Genomic DNA, 23,434 nt, shown 5'->3' on the forward strand with positions numbered 1-23,434 from the left:
GCTTCTGCACGTGTCAAAAAGTCATCCTGCGTTGTCCGGGGTGACGAAAGATAGGAGTGAGTTTTCTGAGAACTAATCAGCAATACTTTGGGAACATTTAGGTTGTGGTTTGCAATTAACTGTGGAGAGTTTGAGTAATTTAGTACCAGACCTCGGGAGAGAGGGGATGAAAGCCTCATAATGCAAATGTCGGTGAACAGAAAACCAGCAGATTTACGTTGAAAATGGATTTTTTTTGTGTTGAAGCAAAGACCGGCTAGATCTTTCTACTATAGTTAGGGTGAGAGAATATCTTTGCGTGTGTGGGTTCCCTCTGGGTAGGTGTATATGTGTTTCAATGATGCCGCTTATGGTAAAGTAACAAATAGATAAATTTGTGCTCCAAAATGAAGGCCAGGATTCAGAGGCATAAACTTTCCTGCACTTTTCTTTCTTTTACTACAATGAATATATCAGAGAGGAGTGGACACCAATATCTATTTTCAGAGTTAGAAAAACCTCTTTTTTGGGATGCAAGACTTGGGCTATAATCCCCATTCTGCCACTTACTTGTGTGCAACTTTGGGAAAGTCATTATGGTTCTCTCAGAATCAGTCTTCCCAACAGCAAAATGAAACCAGCAATAACCTGTGACATATATCTAAAAGGTTTCTGATTTGCACGAAAATCAGTTCAATTAGGCAAACTTTTATTGAGCATCCATCACTGCATTTTGAGATAAAGCCCAGCTAGATGATCCCCACTTCCTTTGATGAGAAAAGGAAACAAACGTTTAAAAAGATAAACATTTGCTTATTTGATAGACAAATGTTTATCCCTTGTTTGGCAAATTGAGATAGAAGTTCATGAATACAGTGTGATGCATATTACATTTGGGCTACTGGTAGGGAATCCAGATGAACCATAACCCAAATCATATTGTAACTATAGTTAAATGTTTACCTATGTGTCTCCTCCACCAGACTTGAATATGTTAAATGCCAAAGTCCATGTCCGTGTCTCATTGACTTTTGTGTCACCATCACCCAGCATAAATCCTGGCACATAATACATATGGACTAGATGCATGGATCACCTAATGAATGAGATGTTGGTAGGCTTGTGGAAATAAGAATGAGGTTCAGATTGAAAGATAATCTGTGTGGAGGTTGAACCCACTGGGATGAAACATCCAACTGGAAGCATACAAAGAAAAAGAGAAACAAACTGTAAGTAGAAAAACTAGGGGATACCTTGTGAAATGGTGAGAGAATAAATCTGAACATACTTTAAAATCTTTAAAGAGCTATATAGATTATTAGCTTTAAAATTTATTTTCTATGCTGGACCTTACAGCCTTCATCTCACACCCTTTGTCAGTCGTCGTTCCATTAAAAGGACAGAGTAGGGCTTCCCTGGTGGTGCAGTGGTTGAGAGTCCGCCTGCCGATGCAGGGGACACAGGTTCGTGCCCCGGTCTGGGAAGATCCCACATGCCGTGGAGCGGCTGGGCCCGTGAGCCATGGCTGCTGAGCCTGCGCGTCCGGAGCCTGTGCTCCGCATCGGGAGAGGCCACAACAGTGAGAGGCCCACGTACCGCAAAAAAAAAAAAAAAAAAAAAAAAAAAGGACAGAGTATATTTTTCTCACTTTAGTTTGATAACAGAGGAGAAAAGAGAAACCTCCTCTCATTGCCACAACCCTTTTGGGTCATATATCTAAGTAGATGTTGCCCAAAGACAAATAAAGCCACAGTCTTAGAATTGTTGCTAGAAAGGGAACTAATGGGATACTGGTCTAAGCATTATTGAAGGATTTGGCTTAGATTCATGCTTTTCATTAGTGCAAATTACTAATAGAATTGCCGGAGATTAAAAGGAATCCTTTCTACAAACTGCTGTATAGCCATAGGTAATAAAATTCTAGCTGCCCCTTGCAAATACAATGTAGAGTTATTTTTTTTTAATCAAAATTAATTTATTTACTAGCAAACTAGTAGAGACTGTTATGGTTACAGAGAATTTGAATGTCAGGTTAACCCTGGTTCTGTGAGTAGTGTTTGACGTTGCCAGAAATCTTTTGGTCCAAAGTCCAAGTGCTTGCTGCTAAGGTACTCAGTTTCTGTGATCTATGTCTAACAACCAAAAAAGGGAAAAAAGAGAAAGTCATCCTGTAATCCTTCCCCTAAAAATATCATAGGAAATGATAGTGGTTAAAATGCAAATAAACCAAGAAGGAAAGATTGAGAGTGTTTTATTTGGTTACTCCATGACAATACCAGGGCACAGATGGAAGTATTATTTAGTAGAAGACTACGTGCTGTGAATTTCCCCAGTTGTCACACTTTCAGAAACACCTGGGCAAAATAGCCTTCTATATCAGACTGAGCCTTTTTTTCCCTAAAAATATTCAATGTGTTTCTTTCTGTTTGCTTATATATATATTTATTATATATGTATATATTAAAAATCCTATAATATAGTGCACTGATTAAATATCATCCATCCATGTATCTGATCATGGAATACTGTCTATACATTAATTAAGCTCTTCAGCCTTACCTTGGAAAGTAGTAGGTTTCCCTTTTCTCTTTTGCTTTTTGTGTATTAGGTTGACCCATAAGAAATTAGTGATATTCAACTTAATAGAAAATCTGGAGTCTTAGAGATTTACTCAGAGATACCATGGTGTGTGTGTATGAAGGAGCAGGTTATTACTTACCTGATTGCATCATTGATAATCAGTTCTTAAAAAAGAAAATGGAGGTACTGAAGACATGCCTTCTGTGATTTTTCCCCTTTATGCAGACTTGTCTCTGGATGAGCACCTTCTTGGGCAGATGCAGGATTGCACTAAGCTTTATAGCTCCAGCACTTTGCCCCTTCAGTAGATTCTTGCTTCTAACTGGTGATAATGCAACTCTGCCTTATCTATAGATCTCCTTAAAGGGCGACCAAAGGTGCAGTGGCTCTTCAGGCTCAATTGCTGAGTGTGAGAATCCTCCGTCCTGTCTCCTTTTGAGACCACAGTCTGTGCAAGGATAGTTATATATTTCTCCACATACATTTTGTAACAAGTATATTTTTCAGATTTTTATTTAGTGTGACAATTCAGCAGGTCAAGTTCTCCAAAAGGCAGATCCTGAGAAAGCAATTAATGTGCAGGAATTTTTTTCTGGAGAGTGCTCTCAGGATAATACCTGTGAGAGAGGAAGGGGAAGGAAGCACAGCAGGGCCGAAGGAGAAGCTGGGCTTTAATTCAGTTGCAGCCACAACATCAGTCAACCCTCCTCCTCTCCGCTCCCTTCCCGAATTGTCCTGAGTTGGAGCAAGGGGACCAATAACAGCTCACACATTAACCAGTCACTGGATGCAACCTGGCTCCAGCAGCTTTCCTAGAAGCTGAAGCAAAACATACTTCAGTCCTGAAGAGGGGTCTGGGCAGCCCGGCACAGCATCCACTGCACCAGTAGTTCTCAAAGTTTGGTCTCTAGCGTCAGTGATTCTCAAACTTTAGCATATATCAGAATCACCTGGAAGGCTTGTTGATCTACAGCTTGCTGGCCTTCACACACACAATTTCTGATTCAGTAGGTCTAGGGCAGGGCTTGAGAATTTGCATTTCTAGTAAGTTCTCAGTTGCTGCTGATGCTGCTGGGCTGCCGAACAGACTTTGGGACCCACCCTGCCTGTATTTACATATGGAGGGAGGTTGGTGTATGGTGCCCTTATGAATAGAAGTAAGACCTTTTGAAGTCACTGTCCCATTCCACACTCCATCAAATTCTCAGCTATTTTTGTGCATTATAAAGCTGGAATTGCTGATAATTAAAATTTGTTATATAAAAAGTACTTAACCAATGCAGTAGATTATATTTGTAAAGCATTGTTACTATTTTATGATATCTGGTCATTCTTACTTTTAAAGTTCAGCCAAATTTTCTCCAGGGTCTATAATTTGATAATCTGGATAGGGGGATTTTTAAAAAAATAATCTATGTTCAAGATCTTTTTTTTTTTTTAATAGACTTATTTATTTATTTTTTATGCTGTGTTGGGTCTTCGTTGCTGGGCGCGGGCTTTCTCTACTTGCAGCGAGGTGGGGCTACTCTTCGTTGCGGTGCACGGGCTTTTCGTGGCGGTGGCTTCTCTTGTTGCGGAGCACAGGCTCTAGGCCTGCAGGCTTCAGTAGTTGTGGCATGTGGGCTTCAGTAGTTGTGGCTCGCGGGCTCTAGAGCGCAGGCTCAGTAGCTGTGGTGCACGGGCTTAGTTGCTCCGCGGTATGTGGGATCTTCCCAGACCAGGGCTTGAACCCGTGTCCCCTGCATTGGCAGGCGGATTCTTAACCACTGCGCAACCAGGGAAGCCCGATGTTCAAGATCTTTAGTTTTGTTCTAGGCCAATTTTTTTTTTTTGTTTCTTTATGATTCTTATTATTTCTACATTTTTATTTTATCATATAAGCCATTTAAAGCCATACGGTAACAGAAAATTTTAAAGTATGGCATATAGTCAGAGCTATGTGGAATGCACAAATATGGCATACAAGTACCCTTGACTCATTTCTAGTCTAGACTTGGCACAATTAAAGTTTAAGAATTCATTGTACATAGATTGATCTCAGGAGAAAGGATGCAGCCTTAAGTCTCCCACACAAGCAGGAAGTAACAGTCTCACCTCTGATCAAAGAGATTTTTCTGCTATTGCTGCCATTGAATTTTTTTTAATGTATTTCCAAACTAGAAAATATTCAGCCTGATGTTGTCAGTATTTCAGACCACGAGGGTATCGTTTAGGAAAACAGTGCCTTAGGGTCCTGAAAGAGTTACTGCTCTTCCCTAAGGGCCTAATTTACAAAGCAGCAAACTCAGTGGTAGGATTTGGCTGGAAATCTCATTGTCTCAGTAGAACCCTTTCATCTAGATTTATGTGCATCACATTTTAGAAAGTTATTTACTAGTTACTTTCTCTGGAAGCAGAGGTAAGTGGTGTTTCTCTTTAAGGACAGAGGAGCTAAGATGCATCAGGTGCAGCTCATCATGATGATGACGCTGATAATAAAATGCGCAGTATCTAATTCTCCAAGCTTCACTCTGCCATGAGGGAGTTTCACACTGCTCTTTTATTTTGTGTGAATTTGGAGTATGTTAGACTATATATCAGTGTCTAACCCTGCATTTGTCTTCTGCAATGTGACAGCTTATTTCTATGCCAGATTTGGAGCTGGTGGTGGAGTAAATCTCAGTGATTTGCAATGCATGAGCCAACCTAAAATATTAGGTTGAACCGGATGAAATTGCCCCTTTTGTAGGTCAGAAATGGTCAAACATGAGCAATTACACATGCTTCAACCTGTACATTTGTGCGTTTCATGACAGATTATAACATTAAGATTCTCAGTGTTGTTGCAATGGTTCTGAATTTTTAAATCATATTAAATAAAAAGATAAATAAATAAGCAAATAACGATATTTTGATATTTCTCCCTGCATTGATAATTTGCCTGGAAAGTAAATAAGCAGGGAGCCAGCAGTTCAGGTTAGCCCTTGAACTCCACGAGGTTTAACTGATTTGCCCAACCAGAACACAAAGCTACCTTTCAGCTGTGCAGTATTCAAGTTTATTTAGGAGTTGATAAATAGCTTGGTGCAATTTTTGCCAATAGCTGCATCCTCATAAACCTATTCTACCCTCCACCAGTTAATGCAGACAGAAGACTTTTATCCAGTTTGAGCACCGAAACTACACTCAGCATACACTGTATGCTCAGCAAAAACCTCACCCGTGATGAATAAACAGCTCTTCCGGGGGCTTTGCTGCCGCTGGCGTGGCAGGAGTTGTTTATTGCCTGGTTTGCACATCCCATGATAAAGTTGCTGCTGAAATAAATTGCAGTTTTGCATAGTTATTGACAATCACATCTTAACAAGCAGTGTGTATCATATTCAAGTGTTCAGTTTTTTTTAAATCCATTTTTAGCTTATGTTTAATCCCAGAAAGTGTTTGTGTAATAATAGAAGGCAAATATGGCATGTAAACAGAGTACTAATTTCCTCACTGCAAGACAAAATTTACCTGAATCTTTCTTAGATGGGACTGTTATTGACTCAGGCAATTTTCCTTCCCAAGCTATTATTATGTAGATGTTTGCTGAGGGCATATGTGTGTGTATCCACAATACATGCATTATATATATTGTCAGAAAATATGAATAACTTTTCTGTAGACTTTTGTGTCATTAGGGAATTTGGTTCATTCCGTCTAAAAGATTAGAGAAATGAGAATGGGATGTGGGCAGAGGGAACTAACATTTTTGAGCAGCTATAATATGTGACCACATAATGTGTGAGGCACTCAGCTTCACACACATTGTTGTATTTTCGCTCTCATCACAGCAATATGTATTGCAGATGAGAAATCAGAGAGGTTAAGTAACTTGCCATATCACACACTTGGTAGAGGATATTGGGATTTGGGCCCAGATCTGTCTGGATTTTAGGCTCCACTTTTTCCATTACGCATAAAATTTTTCTTTTGGAAAATATTCTCAGTTGTATGACCATCAGGTAATGAAAATTAAAGCTAACACAATTAGAACATGATAGTGTTATGCAAAATTACATTTTGTACAGTGGTTTCTATGAAACACATGGTTTTCCTACTTCTTAGTCTTTTTGTTCTCTTTTCTTCTTCAGTCCCCTTCTCTTTCTTCCTCCAGTGTTCAACTTTCTGTTCTAGGTTTGCATTTCTCCTGGCCTATCTAATCATGATCTCCTGCCTCAGGTGACATCAAAGATAAGCATGGTATAGATTTTAGGGTTTTACCTATAAAGATTAGCTTAAACTTTTGCAGCATATTAAAATAAGCTTTCAAAATTGACCAGCAGAAACTAAAAAGTTAAAAACAAATTTTTTGGGGAAAATTCACACGTGAACTTTCAAAAGTCTAAAAGTCCAAATACACACACACACACACACACACACACACACACACACACGCTATTCTAGTGGTTGATGCTTTGAAGAGGAGTTTTAGCAACAACTCACCCCTTTGTTCGTACATTACAATTTAGTCCCTTGGACTTTGCTCTTTTCGTGGGATTCACTGGGTGCGCCTTTCTGATGTTTGAGGAGAATTGCATCTGGACACTTGTTCTTTTGCAGAGTGAGTGAGCGAGAGACTGCTTTGGAAGAAACTCATAGATTACTGCAACAGTTCCCGCTGGACCTGGAGAAGTTTCTTGCCTGGCTTACGGAAGCCGAAACAACTGCCAACGTCCTGCAGGATGCCACCCATAAGGAAAGGCTCCTGGAAGACTCCAAGGGAGTAAGAGAGCTGATGAAACAATGGCAAGTAAGTCAAGCATTTCTACTTTATCCCTCTTGTGAATCCAGTCGAAGAACTCTCAGCATTTGTCCTTGTAATTGATATGCTGTGGACGAAATAAAATAGTTGTTTTACATGGCCTTACGTATTTAAGCGTTTGGGCTAGAAGAAGAGAGACAGAGGAAAAAGGAAAAATCATTTATTATTTCATTTACTACCCCAGTCTTCTAAATAGTTGTGTTTTTGACCAGGAAAAACTTGCCCATAAAGCTAGAGCTTTGATAAGAAGAAACTTTGCTCAGAGAAATAAATTAGGGATTGGCTTATTAAATTTGAAAAAGTTGCCATTTTTGAGTGTTTATTTAATATTTTACATGGAAAGCATCTGTATGAATTGTCTGTCTTATTTAGCGTTGCTGACTGAATCAGTTTCCCTCCATTACTTTCCAGTAAGTTTTGAAATGTTAATCTGGCATTTTGTAGCTTTCTTCCTAACACGATCTGTGAAAATAGAAGTGAGATGGCTAAATCTGTCATAGTTAATGATCACACAATTTTCGGCAATTGTTTTTCCTAGAAACCAGAATTATTGCTCTAAAATTTCGTATGCATAAACAGTGAAAACAGAAGTTTCAGGTAGTTTTGTTTATATGAAGTCTTAGTGGGAATCTTATTCTGTAGTTCAGGAAGGCTCCTGATGCCTGCTTTCAGGACCTGACATAATTTTCCTGACCTACAATGGAGTTTTGTTATGTATAGTTGAGTTTTCTGACTTGATAGAAGAAGTTTACTAGTACCGCCAGGAAAATTTGGAGTGTTAGAATAATAGGATCCATTTTTAGGGCTAACTTCAGTTTTTTAATATTTTAAAATTATGATGAAAAACGGGAGAGTATATCCTAGGTTGAAAAATAATTCCAAAATCAAATCACATTAAGCAAAGTCTCATCTCCACCCCTCCTTGTTGTTCTCCTTCTTGGCTTCTGTTTCGAAAGGACATTTGATCTACTCGGGTGCTCTCGTTTGTAGAGTAGATGTCAGTGGCAATTTAGAGCTTCTCGGATTCCTCATTCTTGCTTTATCATTATCCTCGGACCCCGCTTGCTCCCCCACAATGTGTGTTGAGTTAGTTTGATCATTTGGAGGTAGTTTGTTTAGAACAATGCCTGTCTTTATCTTCCCAGATATCTCCCATGGCCTGTGAATGTAAATGCAGTGTAAAGTTCATTTTTTGGTCACGTTTTTTGGTTCTAAGCAGGTAGTAAATGTGCTGCTGTAGCATATTTGATTTATGATGTTTCATAAGTAAAATTTTATTTCTCCTTGTCCATGCCCATAAAGCCACCCTAGAATTTTAAATATGTGGATTCACATACTCCCCTCAGCTGTGGTAAATAAAGAGTAAAACGTTAAGTGGATTTTTTTAAGCAGATTCCTTTTAAAAATAAATCCAGTGACTCAATTTTATAATAGGGACTTAATAAAATATGTCTTAAATTGATGGATGTCTTGTTGAGGGCAAAACAAGGATACATCCATCTATCTCCTATACTTTTTATATTTATATCTGTAGTACTTATACAGTGAAAATTCAGATAAAAACTTCTCATCCTGAGAAACTGCAAGATTCCTGAATCATTAAAGAAAAAAACTGCAGTATCGCCTAACTATGTTTACTGTGGAAGAATGGAGAATAAAGTACATTTTGTGTTTACATTTCTGATCTCTTTCAAAAATAGTTGGAAATTATGCCGAGGAAACTTTCTTAGCTTATTCTATATTACTCATAAAAATGTATTTACTCTTAAAAGCCATATAAAACTCCCTCAGAGTTCCTGAAAACCTTAGACATATCATTTTCCCCTTAACCATAGTAGGACTAACTAAGATTCCAGTGTTATTTGAAAAGAGACAATTTCTCATTCCCTCTCAGTTAATATTGTGTCTTCTATAAATTCCAGTTGCCTGAGGTTGAAACTACATTTTATGCATAGGAATGACATTCATAGCCAGCTCTGATTTTCAGTTAGATGGCTGAATAATGAATGGTCTTCTGATGAAAGATTCAAAGATGTCATGGTAAAAACTCTAAACTACTGGAACTATTGATTATTGTTAATGTCACATTTCAGCTGACAGAATTGAATCAAGATACTGGGGTTTAAAAGCAACAAATGGAAATGCCAAGCTTGAAAGTAAATAAAACCACATACCTTAGGAGATTGCATGCAGTTTCAGTATTTCAGCTAAATCGAAGTGTTTGCTTTTTTTCCCCTCCAAAGATGACTTTTTTAAAAGTTTGAACAAAAGGAATGCTCTGTAATATGTGTGAGGGAATACAGTGTAACTGTGTGCCTTTCACTTCGTTTGCAGAAGCTGGTAGCATTATATTCATTGTTTGATTCATGCTGTATAGCAAGAATAGTTCTTACATATTAAAAAAGGAAACTCCAAATGCCTAGCCAGAGCAGCGGCTCTCCCAACAGATTTCAAGATATCTGTCCACCCAAAAGCAGTGATGTTTTACTTTATACAGATGCTGCTGAATGGAGACAGGGGGGTCAGAAAATGGGTTTTTCTCTGTGACTGTCAGTCGGTTTTTCTATATATGGAGACTCCAGCTCTTACCAGGCTACCTGACTATCACTGCTTATCATCCACTTCATAGGATGTTTAATTCTCCCAGCAATAATTACAATTCCTGGGTTTGATAAGCATACATGTATTGTGAAGTATATGCTTCCTGAATGGAATTAACCTGATTAGTTCCACTCTGAAAGCCATTAAAGTTTCTTCCTTATATTAGAAAAAAAATGTCATTTACTTTCCTTACTAAAAGCAAAGTCATTATAGTTGGCCTTGTGCTTTAGGCTGAGGAGATTTTTTTTCTTATAAGTATTGTTATTTCTGACAGTATAGCTGGAATCTTAAAGCCAATATATTTTTATAGAGTACCATATAGAGCCCTACGAGGTGACAGTTTGAAAATTTTTAAATTGAAAATTTATTCTTAAAATGAAGAGTTGTATTCATAATTGAATCAGATTCTTCCTGTGTCCAAAACATTTCCTGCTTTGGGCCTTAGAGAACTGATAAAGATGGTCGCAGTTCTACGTTCTAACATAAAATCGTGGGTAACTAACCGAACATAGTTAGTTAAACGTGCAGACTCTGCATGTTTACTGATGTTTCACAAGAATTTCACCAATCTTAACTGCTTCTCTAAGCACCCCCAAGAGATAATTGTAATACCAGCTTGTAAAGAAGGTGTGTGGGGATGGGTATGTGGTGGGGAGAGATGGTCATAAAGGTGGCATAATCAGGGTCTTTTTCTCAGCAAGAGAGACTATGGAGCAATTAATATTTGAGATTCCCTCATCTGTGATCTGGGTCATGTCTTAGGCCATATCTCTCAACTCACTCCCTCCTCTAATTTCATTTGTTTTACCTGTGTCTCCTCCCACCCTCCCCCACCCATTATAGAAATGCTCTTCTGTTAAACAAAACACTTCCAGAGAGACAAGGTTGATACATTTTGAATTGTACATCAGAGTACACCTGGAAATTGATTAAGCTACCTTAAATGTCTAGTATGTTATTGAAATTGGGGAATTTACCTTCTTCAGTGTTGCTCACATGTATCCTGGCCCAGTGACTCATTCCAGAGGAAGAAGGAAGAATGCAGCCTCAGTAGCAAAATCAGTATCCTGAATAAATTGGATTGTCCTGTTTCTAGGTGCATCTGAAAAGAGAGAGGTAATCTGAAGATCCCTAATTCTAAGAAAAGAAAACCCTCTGTGTATGCCTTTTTGTTGCTATAATTTGAATTGAGTCTTATATGTGGTTTTTAATCTTTCTCCTTTGGTGTCTAAAGATTATGAAAGTTTACCTTGCTGTTTTCCTTTTGCCTAGTGATGTCTGCCTGCCCTTTTTGGTATACAAAACCTATATATGGATATATGTTCCCTAAGAACTTTGATTGATTCATCAAATCTTTATCAAATACCTGTTGGATGCCTAGCATGGTGTTAGGACTAGCATTACGAACATGATTAGAGAGATGTTTTTCAAACGTAGTTCAAAGTACTAGGTTACGTAATCAGTTTAACGAGTATCAGTCCACATTTTTTTAAACAGAAAGGAATAAAATTAATAGAATAGAAAATAGCAAGAGTCCACCACTCTTAGATAAGAGTCGGTATTATTTTCTGAAGCTTTGGTTTCAACTCTTTGCATATATGTGTGTGTGTCTGTGTGTACATACTGGATCAGTGTGTAGCATATATTCAGAATCCTCTGCGTTAGAGTATGATTTCTGCCCTTGGGATGCTTATATTCTGGAGGCGAAGATAGTTATGCCAAAGACAAAATTGTATGGCAGTGTGATGAGTGTTACAGTAGAGGGCTAGACAGGATCTAGTGAAAACAGAAGATGATTAAGGTAAGCTTGCCAGAGAGGCCAGGAAACTCACCTAGAACACTGTCTTTCAGTCTTGCTTATGCATTGGAGATCTTTTAAATGCTGGTCTCTGGGTTCTACCCCCAGAGGTTCAAACTGGATTGATCACAGCATGTCCTGTCCACGCTTCTCATGTCCGGCCAAGGTTGAGAACTTCTGTTCAGAGAAAGTTAGAAGAATGTGTTAGGAGTTGGCTAGATACAGAGAGTTAAAACGGGAAGGAAACAGCATGTTGAAAGTCCTGGACAGTTGGGTAGTTCAGGAATCGAAAGGTACTTCTCTATGGGTGGGGTATGATTATTATAAGAAATGAGTTTGGAAAGATCAGCTGGGGCTAAATTATGTAGAAAGGCAGCATGGTATAGTAGATAGAGTATAAGCCTTGTAAGCAGGAAGACCGCTTATTTTACCTATTTTACCACTTGTTGCCTAACCTCTAAGTCTCAGTTATATTCTTCTGAACAATGAAAATAATACCTCACAGGGTTTTGTGAGGAATAAATGATAGAATACATGTAGCATGCCCACCAGAGGGGCAGAGTGTTGCACTCAAAGTGTTCGGTGTGTGTTAGCTGTCTTTCCCTCCCTCTGTCCACCTATCTTTAAGAGTTTGGGCTTTATCTGTAGTCTATGGGAAGTCACAGCATGTTTTTAAGCAAGGAAATGGAATAACCTAACTTATGTTTTTGAAAGATCACTCTGGTAGCTGTGAGGAGAATGAATTGGAAGGATATGAGACCTGTCCAGGAGCAAAAGTTAGAAAGTTGTTCCTGTAATATTCCAAGCAAGAAATGATCATTAAGGTGTTGAGGTTGAACAAAGGAAACAGATGTGCGAGCTATTTGGAGGGAAAAAACTAACATTGTGAGGTAGATTATGGGAGGAAGAGGTGAGGGGGAAATGTGAGGTACAGTGAGGAGTCACTGACTGCTTACCATTTGGCATGACTGGGTGCCTTATAGAGTTGCAGAATTAAAGAGGAAAAATAGTTATGGGAAGAGAAGTCAAGAATGCGGCTGCTTTTTCTTTCTCAAGATTGCTTTGGCTATCCGGGGTCTTTTGTGCCTCCATTCAAATTTTAAGATTTTTTTGTTTTAGTTCTGTGAAAAATGCCATTGGTAACTTGATAGGGATTGCATTCAATCTGTAGATTGCCTTGGGTAGTATAGTCATTTGGACAATATTGATTTTTCCAATCCCAGAACATGGTATGTCTTTCCGTCTGTTTGTGTCATCTTCGATTTCTTTCATCAGCATCTTAGAGTTTTCAGAGTACAGGTCTTCTGTCTCCTTAGATAGGTTTATTCCTAGGTATTTTATTCTTTTTGATGCAGTGGTAAATGGGATTGTTTCCTTAATCTCTCTTTCTGATCTTTCGTTGTTAGCGTATAGAAAATGCAACAGGTTTCTGTGTATTAATTTTGTAACCTGCAGCTTTACCAGATTCATTGATGAGCTCTAGTAGTTTTCTGGTAACAGCTTTAGGATTTTCTATGTAGAGTATCATGTCATCTGCAAACAGTGACAGTTTAACTTCTTTTTCAATTTGGATTCCCGTTATTTCTTTTCCTTCTCCGATTGCCATGGCTAGGACTTCCAAAACTATGTTGAATATAAGTGGCAAGAGGGCTTCCCTGGTGGCGCAGTGGTTGAGAGTCTGCCTGCCGATGCAGGGGACACAGGTTCGTGCCCCGGTCCGGGAAGATCCCACATGCCATGGAGCGGCTGGGCCCGTGAGCCATGGCCGCTGAGCCTGTGCGTCTGGAGCCTGTGCTCCGCAACGGGAGAGGCCGCAGCAGTGAGAGGCCCGTGTACTGCAAAAAAAAAAAAAAAAAAAAAAGGGACAGGAGTGGACATCCTTGTCTCGTTCCTGATCTTAAAGGAAATGCTTTCAGCTTTTCACCGTTGAGTATGATGTTAACTGTAGGTTCATCGTATATGGCCTTTATTATGTTGAGGTGTGTTCCCTCCATGCCCACTTTCTGGAGAGGTTTTATCATAAACGGTGCTGAGTTTTGTCAAAAGCTTTTTCTGCATCTACTGAGATGATCATTTGGTTTTTATTCTTCAATTATACAATGGAATATTACTCGGCCATTAAAAAGAATGAAAGAATGCCATTTGCAGCAACATGGATGGACTTAGAGACTGTCATACTGGGTGAAGTAAGTCAGAGAAAGAGAAATATCGTATAATATCGCTTATATGCAGAACCTAAAATGAAATGATACAGATGAACTTATTTACAAAACACAAACAGACTCACCAACTTAGAGAATGAACTTATGTTTACCAGGGGGGAAGAGTGGAGGGAAGGGATAGTTAGGGAGTTTGGAATTGACATGTACACAATGCTATATTTAAAATGGATAACCAACAAGGACCTACTATATAATAGCACAGGGAACTCTGATCAATATTATATAACAACCTAAATGGGAAAAGAATTTGAAAAAGAATAATAGACACATGAACATGTATAACCAAATCACTTTGCTGTACACCTGAAACTATCACAACATTGTTAATTAACTACACCCCAACATAAAATAAAAATTAAAAATTAGTATAGCTGATTCACTTTGTTAGACAGCAGAAACTAACACAACAATGTAACGCAATTATACTCCAATAAAGATGTTTAAAAATATCAATGAAGTAAAAAAGTAAAATGGATAACCAAAAAAAAAAAAAAAAAAAGAATGTGGCTGGTTTTCAGGTGTCTATGAATAGTAGAGGTGAAAATATCACCTCCCTTGAGGCAGTTGTGAATGTGGATCTAACATTTGGAGAAGGATCTAGGTCAAAGATCTAAAACTGAAGGGCATCGACATGGACTCCACAGAAATACATAATATTGCACAGAAATCAATGTCATTGTTACTTGAATTTCTCCATTCAGAAATATATCTAAAAGTCGCTAAAATGTTACTTACTGTAGCATAGGATTGGTCTTATTGATGCCATCTTCTGCTATTCAAAAGGACATAGCTTTAGAGACTCTCTTCAATGTTTTAACCGTGAAAAAAGGCAAAGAGCTAGCAAAACTTTGGTGTAAAAGTCATACTGTGGAGAAAGTAAAAGTATTTAGGTAATCTATCCAAGATGTTGAAAAACTCTTTCCAATAAGGGCAGTTAATTTCTTCTCTTATATAAACATGGAAAAGTTTTATTTACCTTTTATTCTACAGTAAAAAGTTCATACACAGTCACAATACTATGGATTGTAGTACTCAGGAATAGATTCAAGAGCCACATGCTTGTCATCGTACTATGTTCAGTAGTTTATTATGTTCCAAGTTTGGACCCTGAAATCCCTGTAGATCACAAGAGAAAAATCCAAAAAAGAAACAGTGAAAATAATTAAAAGTGTAGAAATAAAGTCAATGGGGACAGATGTTCAAGACTGGTGTTTTATCTCCTATAGCAGGGAAGACTAAATATAGAAAACAAGAATCCATTTATTTTTGTCCAGTGGTGGCAAACAATAACTTCAATGTAATACAATGAGTTTAATCACTTGATTATAAGGGTTATAACACTCTAAGCCATCTTACCATGGTCTCTTTCATATATAAACATGTTAATTCAGTGTATCGAAACTTTAGGACCTACTTTTTTGGATATTGCCACTAAAGTTAGTTATTATCTGGAATGATACAAGGGAAGCACTAAGTTGAATAACTTTGTAATTCAATCATTGGATTCTATAATTTTATATATACAAACTAAAAGAAAGGCTCACATAGGTAAGAAGACACTGTGCATACTGAAAAGTCAATTTTGATAGCCCCTAATAACGACTGTCTTATTCCCCCCAGAACTTTTGTGAGGCTCTTGTAAGGTAATAAATATTTAAAGCACTTTGAAAAAGCTTTCTTCAAGTGAAAGATCCTTATTAATGTTATGAATTACCATTAAACAACAGTCAAACTAAAGATATAAACTTAATATCATACTCTTTAAAATCAGTAGATTAAAGTTATATTAATTAATGAGAATAATAATAACTAAGCTGTTCCTTGTTTATAATTGACAAAGCATTTTTACTTCAATCCTCTAATCTGATTCTCACTGAAAACCTCTGGTGTTGGTACTATTATTTCCATGTTCAGTAGAGGAGGGTAAAATTAGAGAGTTTCAGTAATTTAGCTATTACTATCAACACTTCTTTGAAAATCAACTTGAGTTTTATCATACCAGATTAGGAGGGAAATAATTCAGAATAAAAGCCTATTAAAGAAATGTTTAGTTTTCTGGGATTAATATCACCATTTAATTCAGTCATTTATTTATCCAATTATTAGGCTAGATAATAATACTATCTCACATAAAAAAATATTACTTTGTGCTGGGCAGTGTGCTAAGAGCTTTGCTTGCATGATGTAACAATCCCCCGCGGTTTTTTTTTTTTTTTTGCATGATCTTACCGCTTTTACAGATGAAAAATCTGAAGCTTTGAAAGTTTAGGTAACTTCTCTTAAGGTCACACAGCGATACAGAGAGGAATCAGTATTTGAACCTAAGTTTGACCTTCTGACCTTCAACTAATCCTGCTATGCTACCCATTACTGTAAACTGATTCAGCATTCCAGGCAAAGACCCAAGATAACCAAAAGCGAGTTTCAAATCATTCACTTCATAGGAATTTGTTGATTACTGAAAATATTCCTACTTCCTAAACATCCTTCTTTCCTTTACATTTTTCAGTCTTGTTTCCACATTTGCCTCTTAACTGAAACACTTCTGTATGAAACCACCATAACTTCCAAATGCAAATGCTTTTATCAAGTCCTGTTGCCCTAGAAATGTATGCGTAATTTGTCATTGTAGCCCACCGCAGTCTTCTGGAAAATTTCTCATCTCTTGACTTGCTGGGGTGCTATATTCTACGAGTTTTCTCCTACCTCTGTTACTACTCATTCTTCTTTCTTTACCTGATGACCTATTCTGGGCTCTCTTTTCTGTCTTCATTAATCTCATTCTCTTAATTCAGTAGTCAACCAGCAGTTACTAAGTGTCGGTTATATGCTAGGTATTAGACTAGAAACAGTCTTTTGTTCATCTCCTTTAATCCAGTGATTTGAAGATTTTTATCTCTTTCCAGTATCAATCCCACAGTTCTTACCATGTATGGGACATTTCTTACTCAAAGTCTCACGAACATCATGAACTCAGTACGACCCAAATAGGCCATATCTTTAATACCAAGTCTATCTCCTGTCCTGCCATTCATCACACCACCATCTTTTCAGCCAGAGAAATTTCAAACCAAATAGTCATTTCTACATCACCTTCTCACTCGCCTTACTTTCTAGTTCATTTTTAAGATCTATCAATTTTACGTCGCTAATCATTTGCACCCATTCCTTTCTCTCCAGTCCACTTACCGCCACTCTAATCCATGCTGTTATTTACCTTTACCCTCCTCTACTCCTTCCTGCCCACGGCATTGCTCCAATCCAACCCGCAGATTGCCATCTCAATTAAGCTTCGTAAAGCATAGCTAAGATTGCAACTATGTTATAAATTGAATGGGAGCAGGGATTTCATCTCTTTTATTCTCTTGTATATGCCCATGGCTCAAGACAGTGCCCAGCACATGATAGGTGCCAATAAATATTCATCAAGTGAATGAAAAAATATACGACTCCTCTGTTCGAACACCTTTTATGACTTCTCAAAGCCTTCAGAATATTCTGCAGACTCCTTCACCTGGCCCTCCAGGATTGGCCCTCAAGCTCAATTTCCAATCTTATGTCTTATTTTTCCTCTCCATGCACCCTTAACTCCTACTAAAATGCACAGCTAGCCAGTTTACTTTTGTGTCTTTGATGACCTGTTTCTTTTCTTGGGAATGCTTTTCCTCATCTCAGTTTACCCAGATGCAACCTAATTTTCAAGGAGAGCCATATTCAAATCCTCCCTTTTTCCCTGAGCCCTCAAGCTAGAAGACAGCTCGTCTCCCTCTCAATTCCCAGAGGCATTTCTTTGCCCTTTAAGTAACGCTTAATGCTTTCTGTATTGTTTGAGAGGGGCTGGAGAGGATAGCATTTAATAATGTGGGCTTCGAAGCCTGACTGCCTGGGTTTAACTCATGATTCTGATACTTACTGACCATGGACACATTTCTCAATTGCCCTCAGTTGAGGCAGCTGTAAATCGGGGGAAATGGTAACATCTAACTCATCAGGCTATTGTGAGTGTGATGTGAATTGATATATGTGAAGTGCACAAAACGGTATTGGATACGTAGTGAGCAACGAGTAAACATAGCTAGTATTGTTATTACTGTTATCAGGTGTATAACATATAAATTTTGTAAGTAAATTTTTGTATTGTTTCTTTCACTGTAGACTGCTTAAGGGCACAATCCTCATATGGGTAGAGTGAGGGGCTATTTAATAAGGAATGGATGAATTAATAAAACCGTGCCAGAAATATTGGCTACCGTGAGTGTTGAAACTGATTTTTTTTTTAACGCTTTGTCTTTTCTAACCAAGAAAAGATTCAAAATCTTCAGCAGATTTTGGTTCTTAAATGTCAATATTGACTCATGTTTGAAAGACTCTTCCAAGTCCTCAGATACAGACAAAGCTTAATACTCATATTCTTGAGAATAAACATACTACACTGAAAATGAAAGAGGTATTTTGCCTTTCATAATGACCTCCTTGGGGGAAATCAGTTGACTTGCCACCCTTCTCTTTCAACCAGACACCAGACGTCGAGATTCCCTGAAACACACTTCAGTAACAGCAGTAGTTTATTTTTCTCAAACGGTCTGACCAACATTAGAAGTCACATCAATGGCTTATAGGTATGTTAATAAAATTAATAAAATTGTTTTACATTTATCCTGTGAGGCAGTAGCAGTGAAGATAACCGGAAGTATGAGACTGTTCACTCACTTCCTTTGATCTCCATCAGAACCTGGACAAGATCTATATAATTTCAGGCCTTCCTCTGCAAACAAGAATTGAAAAGGTCAGGAAAAGTTTGACGACAGAAGTCAAAGAATTTCACATCACTTTCTCCTCCTCCGTTCCTCCAACCTCAAAGGATTTTTTGAGGGTTAGGGGTCTTTGAGGGCAGACTTTCTAGGCAATAAATAAATAAATAAGATACTCCTTTATATGATGGGTAGCAATGCCCCCCTTCCTGTTGGAAAATTCTGAAATTGTGGATTGGAGGGATCAAATAAAAGAATCTCCAGTCTTGTATTTACAGATTATTTTTAAAATGAACTTCATAAATGTCTCTCTTGTGCCATTCATAATTCTGATAAGAAAACCTTTCAGGTATTAATCGAAGATTAATAGTATTCAAAATAATTTAGGTTATCAGCATGTGATTTTTCATTCCACATGAGATCCATTTGCAGTTTAAATGGTTTCCTAAATTATATTAAAATAAAATGTCAAAAAGTTCACATTTTTTTTTTCTTTTTTAACAACATCAGTCTTTAAAGAAAGGTTATTGAACAGAGGTCTATGCATAAATCAGCCATTCCCCGTGGAGGTAAAAGAAGCCATTACACCTGGTTATAAAAGAGAGTTTCATGAATGTGGGAGAAATAAATCATTCCCTACTGGAGATCACATTAGTCTGGATGGAAGAATGTCTGTAACCTAGTAGTGAGAAAGCAACAAGTTACTTTTGTTTTTTCTTGCATCCATTGTTATCCTTGAGAGGTCTATTAGCAAGTTGACTCTTCAATATTATTAGTAGTATAAATGTAATCTTAAATTCTCTGAAGATTTCAATCTCTCTCTCTAATTTCTATTCGTCTCCAACACCCTTTACAATATATTATTCCTTGGGAGTTATAGAAAAAGTTACTCTCTGCAGAAAGCAGCATTTCATTTGCTCTCAGGAGCCAACCACATTTCACCTCAATCCTTTGCTCTCAGTTCAACAATTCAATATTGGATTCAGTTCAAGGCTGTGGCCCCAAATAGAATGAGACCTGTATATTTATGAACTGCTTGACCAGGCATTCTTCCCAATGATTTATTCCATAAATCCTATTTTTAGTTTTTACAGTAGTTTCACAAATAGTTGGAAAACTGTTGTACATTGCAGTTTTAAAAACTGAAATGAGTGTAGATTGCATTTTTACCTGCTATGGACAAGTGTTAACATGTTCTGTTTTGTAGTAGAAAACAATTGTCACTGTCGGGATGCAACCCTTGGATTGATTAGACAACTGTAAATTCATTTCCCATCAATAGCCTAAAAGAATTTTTTAATTTATGCCATGCATACACATAGTAGAAACATATTTTTGAGTGTATTTCTAAATGTGACTTTTAAGGACAGCCCCTGAGAAGTGGGATCTGCCACAGAACAATAAAGAGGTTTGAGGATCCAAAGGCTGATAAGAGCCTTACTTGGCCGCAAAGAGGAATTGACAGTGGTGGGACTTGGGGAGAAGGAAGACAGAGATATAGTTCAGGTGAATACAGAGTCCTCTGGTCTCCCAGAAGAGGAGGCACCTCCTGCATACCTTACGGGCAGGATCAGGGGAGGTGTCCTGGTAAACTTGGGCTACATAACCAACCAACCCAAAGTTAACACCTTAAAATAATAGTAGTCACTTGTTTTGCGCATGAATCTACAATTCAGGCAGGATTCACTGGGAACTGTTTGTCTGGGCTCCTGGTGATATCACCTGGAGCAAGTAGACTGGCTGCTGGAAGATACCCTTCCAAGTGAGCTCACTCACATGTCTGGCAAATAGCTGCTGGCATTGAGTTCTTCTTCGTGTAGTCCTCTCCATAGCGCAATTTGGGCTTTTTCATAGTGTAATCGCTGGGTCCCAAGAGCAACCATACCAAGGGACAAAAAGTTGAGGCGCCAGCTTCTTAAGACCTGGGGGAGAAACCAGCATAGGTTCGCTTCTGCCATATTCTATTGGGCCAGCAGTCACAGAGCCCAGATTCAAGGGGCTAGGACATGCTTCCGTGCTTCCATGGAAGAATGTGAAAAAGTTTGGGGTGGGGGGGCTATGTTATAACACTGACCCAGAAAGCTTCTTGTACAAGACACTGAGCTGAATATTAAACAGCAAGTATGCCTTATCCAGGTGAAGAGAAGAGGTCCTCTTTGCCCCAAATACCCTTTCTCTTCTTGTCTCCCTGGCTAACTCCTACTCGGTCTTCAGGTCTTGGTCAAAATACCTTTTCTCAGAAGCGTTATCTGGCCTGGCCCCCAAGTGAGAAATTGGATATACCACTATATTGATTTTTTTTTTTTGTAATTTAGGCTTTTTTTTCTACAACAGAACATAAATAACTTCCTTTCTTACTTAAAAGCTGTAAAATACTCATGGCAGTAAGTATATACAATGAAAATAAATCTTAAGTGCAAAAAGTATCTCTCAAATAGCAATATAGATGTTTACATTTTCCTGACCTATTTGCTTTTCTTTCTCTATTTGCCCCAAGGTCTCATCTATACCAGTGTGTACCAATTCATTTCTAGAATATACCTGTTAACAACCTCATTTGCATAGCTCTACTCACTAATCTGGGCACAAGGTAGCCTCAAGGATGTCTTAATTTTTCTCAGTTTAATCCATCTCTCCTGTCCTTTTCTTGGTGTGTCTGTCTGTCTGTCTGTTTCTCTCTCTCTCTCTCTCTCTCTCTCTCTCTCTCTCTCATGTTTTTCATTTGTTTCTTTTCAAGTGACTTTCAACTACGCAGAAAATGCATTTCACATTTCTGTGCCTGCCTCCAGGCTCTGTCTGTTTCACTCACCCAGGACTGTCCTTTCTGAATTCTTTCTCTCATTTAGCAGCCATCATTAAAGTTGGACAAATGAAAGAACCTCATTTCTTAGAGGACCAGAACATTATATTGAGCAAGCAATTAAAAGGATTCAGCAAATCAAAACATGAGCTATCTGGATGAATCTTGAAGACATTATGCTAAGAGAAATAAGCCAGACACAAAAGGAGATATATATATATATATGTAAAATTATGTATGTATAATTCCACTTATATGACATACCTAAAATAGTCAAATTCGTAGAGACAGAAAGTCAAATAGTGGTTACCAGGGACTGGGGGTGAAGGGATAGGGGACTTCTTGTTTAATGGGTGCCTGAGTTTTGGCTTGAGAAGATGAAAAATTTCTAGAGATAGATAGCGGTGATGGCTGCACAACAGTGTGAATGTACTTAATGACACTGAACTGTACATTTTACAATGGTTAAAATAGTAAATTTTATGTTGTGAATATTTTGTCCCAATAAAAAGAAAAATATGAGCTGACAGACTTTTTGAGGGACTCTTTGTGGAAGTAGTATGGTATCAGAGAGTGCAGAGTATCTTATTTTATAGTCAAGATATTTGCGTGACCACTGACCTGGGTGATCTTGGGGAAATCAATGGCGTGAATCCCAGGTTTATCTTCTGGCAGATGACGGAGCTAGGCAAAAGAAATGTTTCTGCAAGTTCACATACAACCTACACTATCTTTGCGTGGAAAGTTTATTAAAAATGCACTGTCAGAAGCGGAGTCTCTAGGGATGGGCCAGGGAATCTGCATATTTAAAGAGCCCCCAGGTGTTTCTTGTGCCCATTCAAACTTGAAAATCACTGGGCCAGATGTTTGCTTAAGGCCATTTCAGCACTTGAAATTTGACAGATTTTGATTCTGTAAGGCAGATTCTCAGTGCTTATGCAAGAAAAAGAAATGAAGAAAATATTAGACTTTCTGCTTGTGTTGGAGAATTTTTCATTTGCCTAGCCAATCAGGAGTGGTATTGTTTATTCCTCCCACTGTTTTGAAGAGGCATGGGTTTAAAAAATAAGCCAGATGGTACTGAGGAAGATTTACATTACCATTTTCTTTCTTTTTCCCTTTGCATATTATATAAAACTGCCCATGCCTCCATCTGAGCCGTGATCATTAATTTGATGTTATGATTTAATGGCTCACGACATTAAGTTATAACTTAGCCTAACATGACTAACTTACAGTATCAGAAGGAAAGTCTCTTTTCTCAGGTTGATTTGTATACCTTAAACCAGTTGTATTATTGGCTGAATTTTTCATAATTATGTCTCGGCCTTGATCTAGGGAATTTTCTCTCTTCCATAGAAATGCATTTTGTTAAACAAGATCTAGGTTATAATCAGTGTCTCAAAAGTAAAGTTAAGAAAGGGAAAAAAGTTTTTACTTTGCTTTGCTTTGCTTTGGGTGTGTGTGTGTGTGTGTGTGTGTGTGTGTGTGTGTGTGTGTGTGTGTGTGTTTACAGTACTGAAATAGATTCTGTCTGGTACTGAATGTAAGATTAAAAGTGAAGGAGCATAGTCAGTTATAATGTATCCACTTGAGTGGATTACCTAAATATCCTTAGAAAGGCATAACCCCTTCAGCAATATTTTACCAACCAATCAGTGAGGTCCTAATCACATTTATCTTGAATAAACAGTTTTGCACCTATAACTTTGTGTTTATTTTCCTTTTGTATATGCACTCAAAAAATAAAAAGTGCCATCCTTGGTTAATTCAAGCAAAGAAGATTTTATTCTGAACAGGTTTTTGTTGTTTTACTTATTTGAACTTTGTTCCTTGAATCTCTGTATTTCTTTGAATATAAAATATTTTGTGTTATGAATGTGATTAAAATAGAAAATAATTAGCTGATTTAACAGAGGG

The 23,434-nt window shown here is 37.8% G+C and overlaps 1 protein-coding gene across 1 annotated transcript in view; it reads left to right on the top strand.

The window, feature by feature from the left end:
- The window catches only part of DMD (dystrophin), a 1,809,438-nt gene that overhangs the window by 1,277,062 nt on the left and 508,942 nt on the right, over nt 1-23,434 (top strand). Inside the window, exon 53 of the mRNA XM_007456856.1 lies at nt 7,141-7,330. Coding sequence (XP_007456918.1) covers nt 7,141-7,330 — 190 coding nt within the window. The remainder of the gene's footprint in view (nt 1-7,140; nt 7,331-23,434) is intronic.

Source organism: Lipotes vexillifer, unplaced genomic scaffold (assembly GCF_000442215.2).
Source record: "Lipotes vexillifer unplaced genomic scaffold, Lipotes_vexillifer_v1.1 scaffold207, whole genome shotgun sequence".
Classification (NCBI taxonomy): domain Eukaryota; kingdom Metazoa; phylum Chordata; class Mammalia; order Artiodactyla; family Lipotidae; genus Lipotes; species Lipotes vexillifer.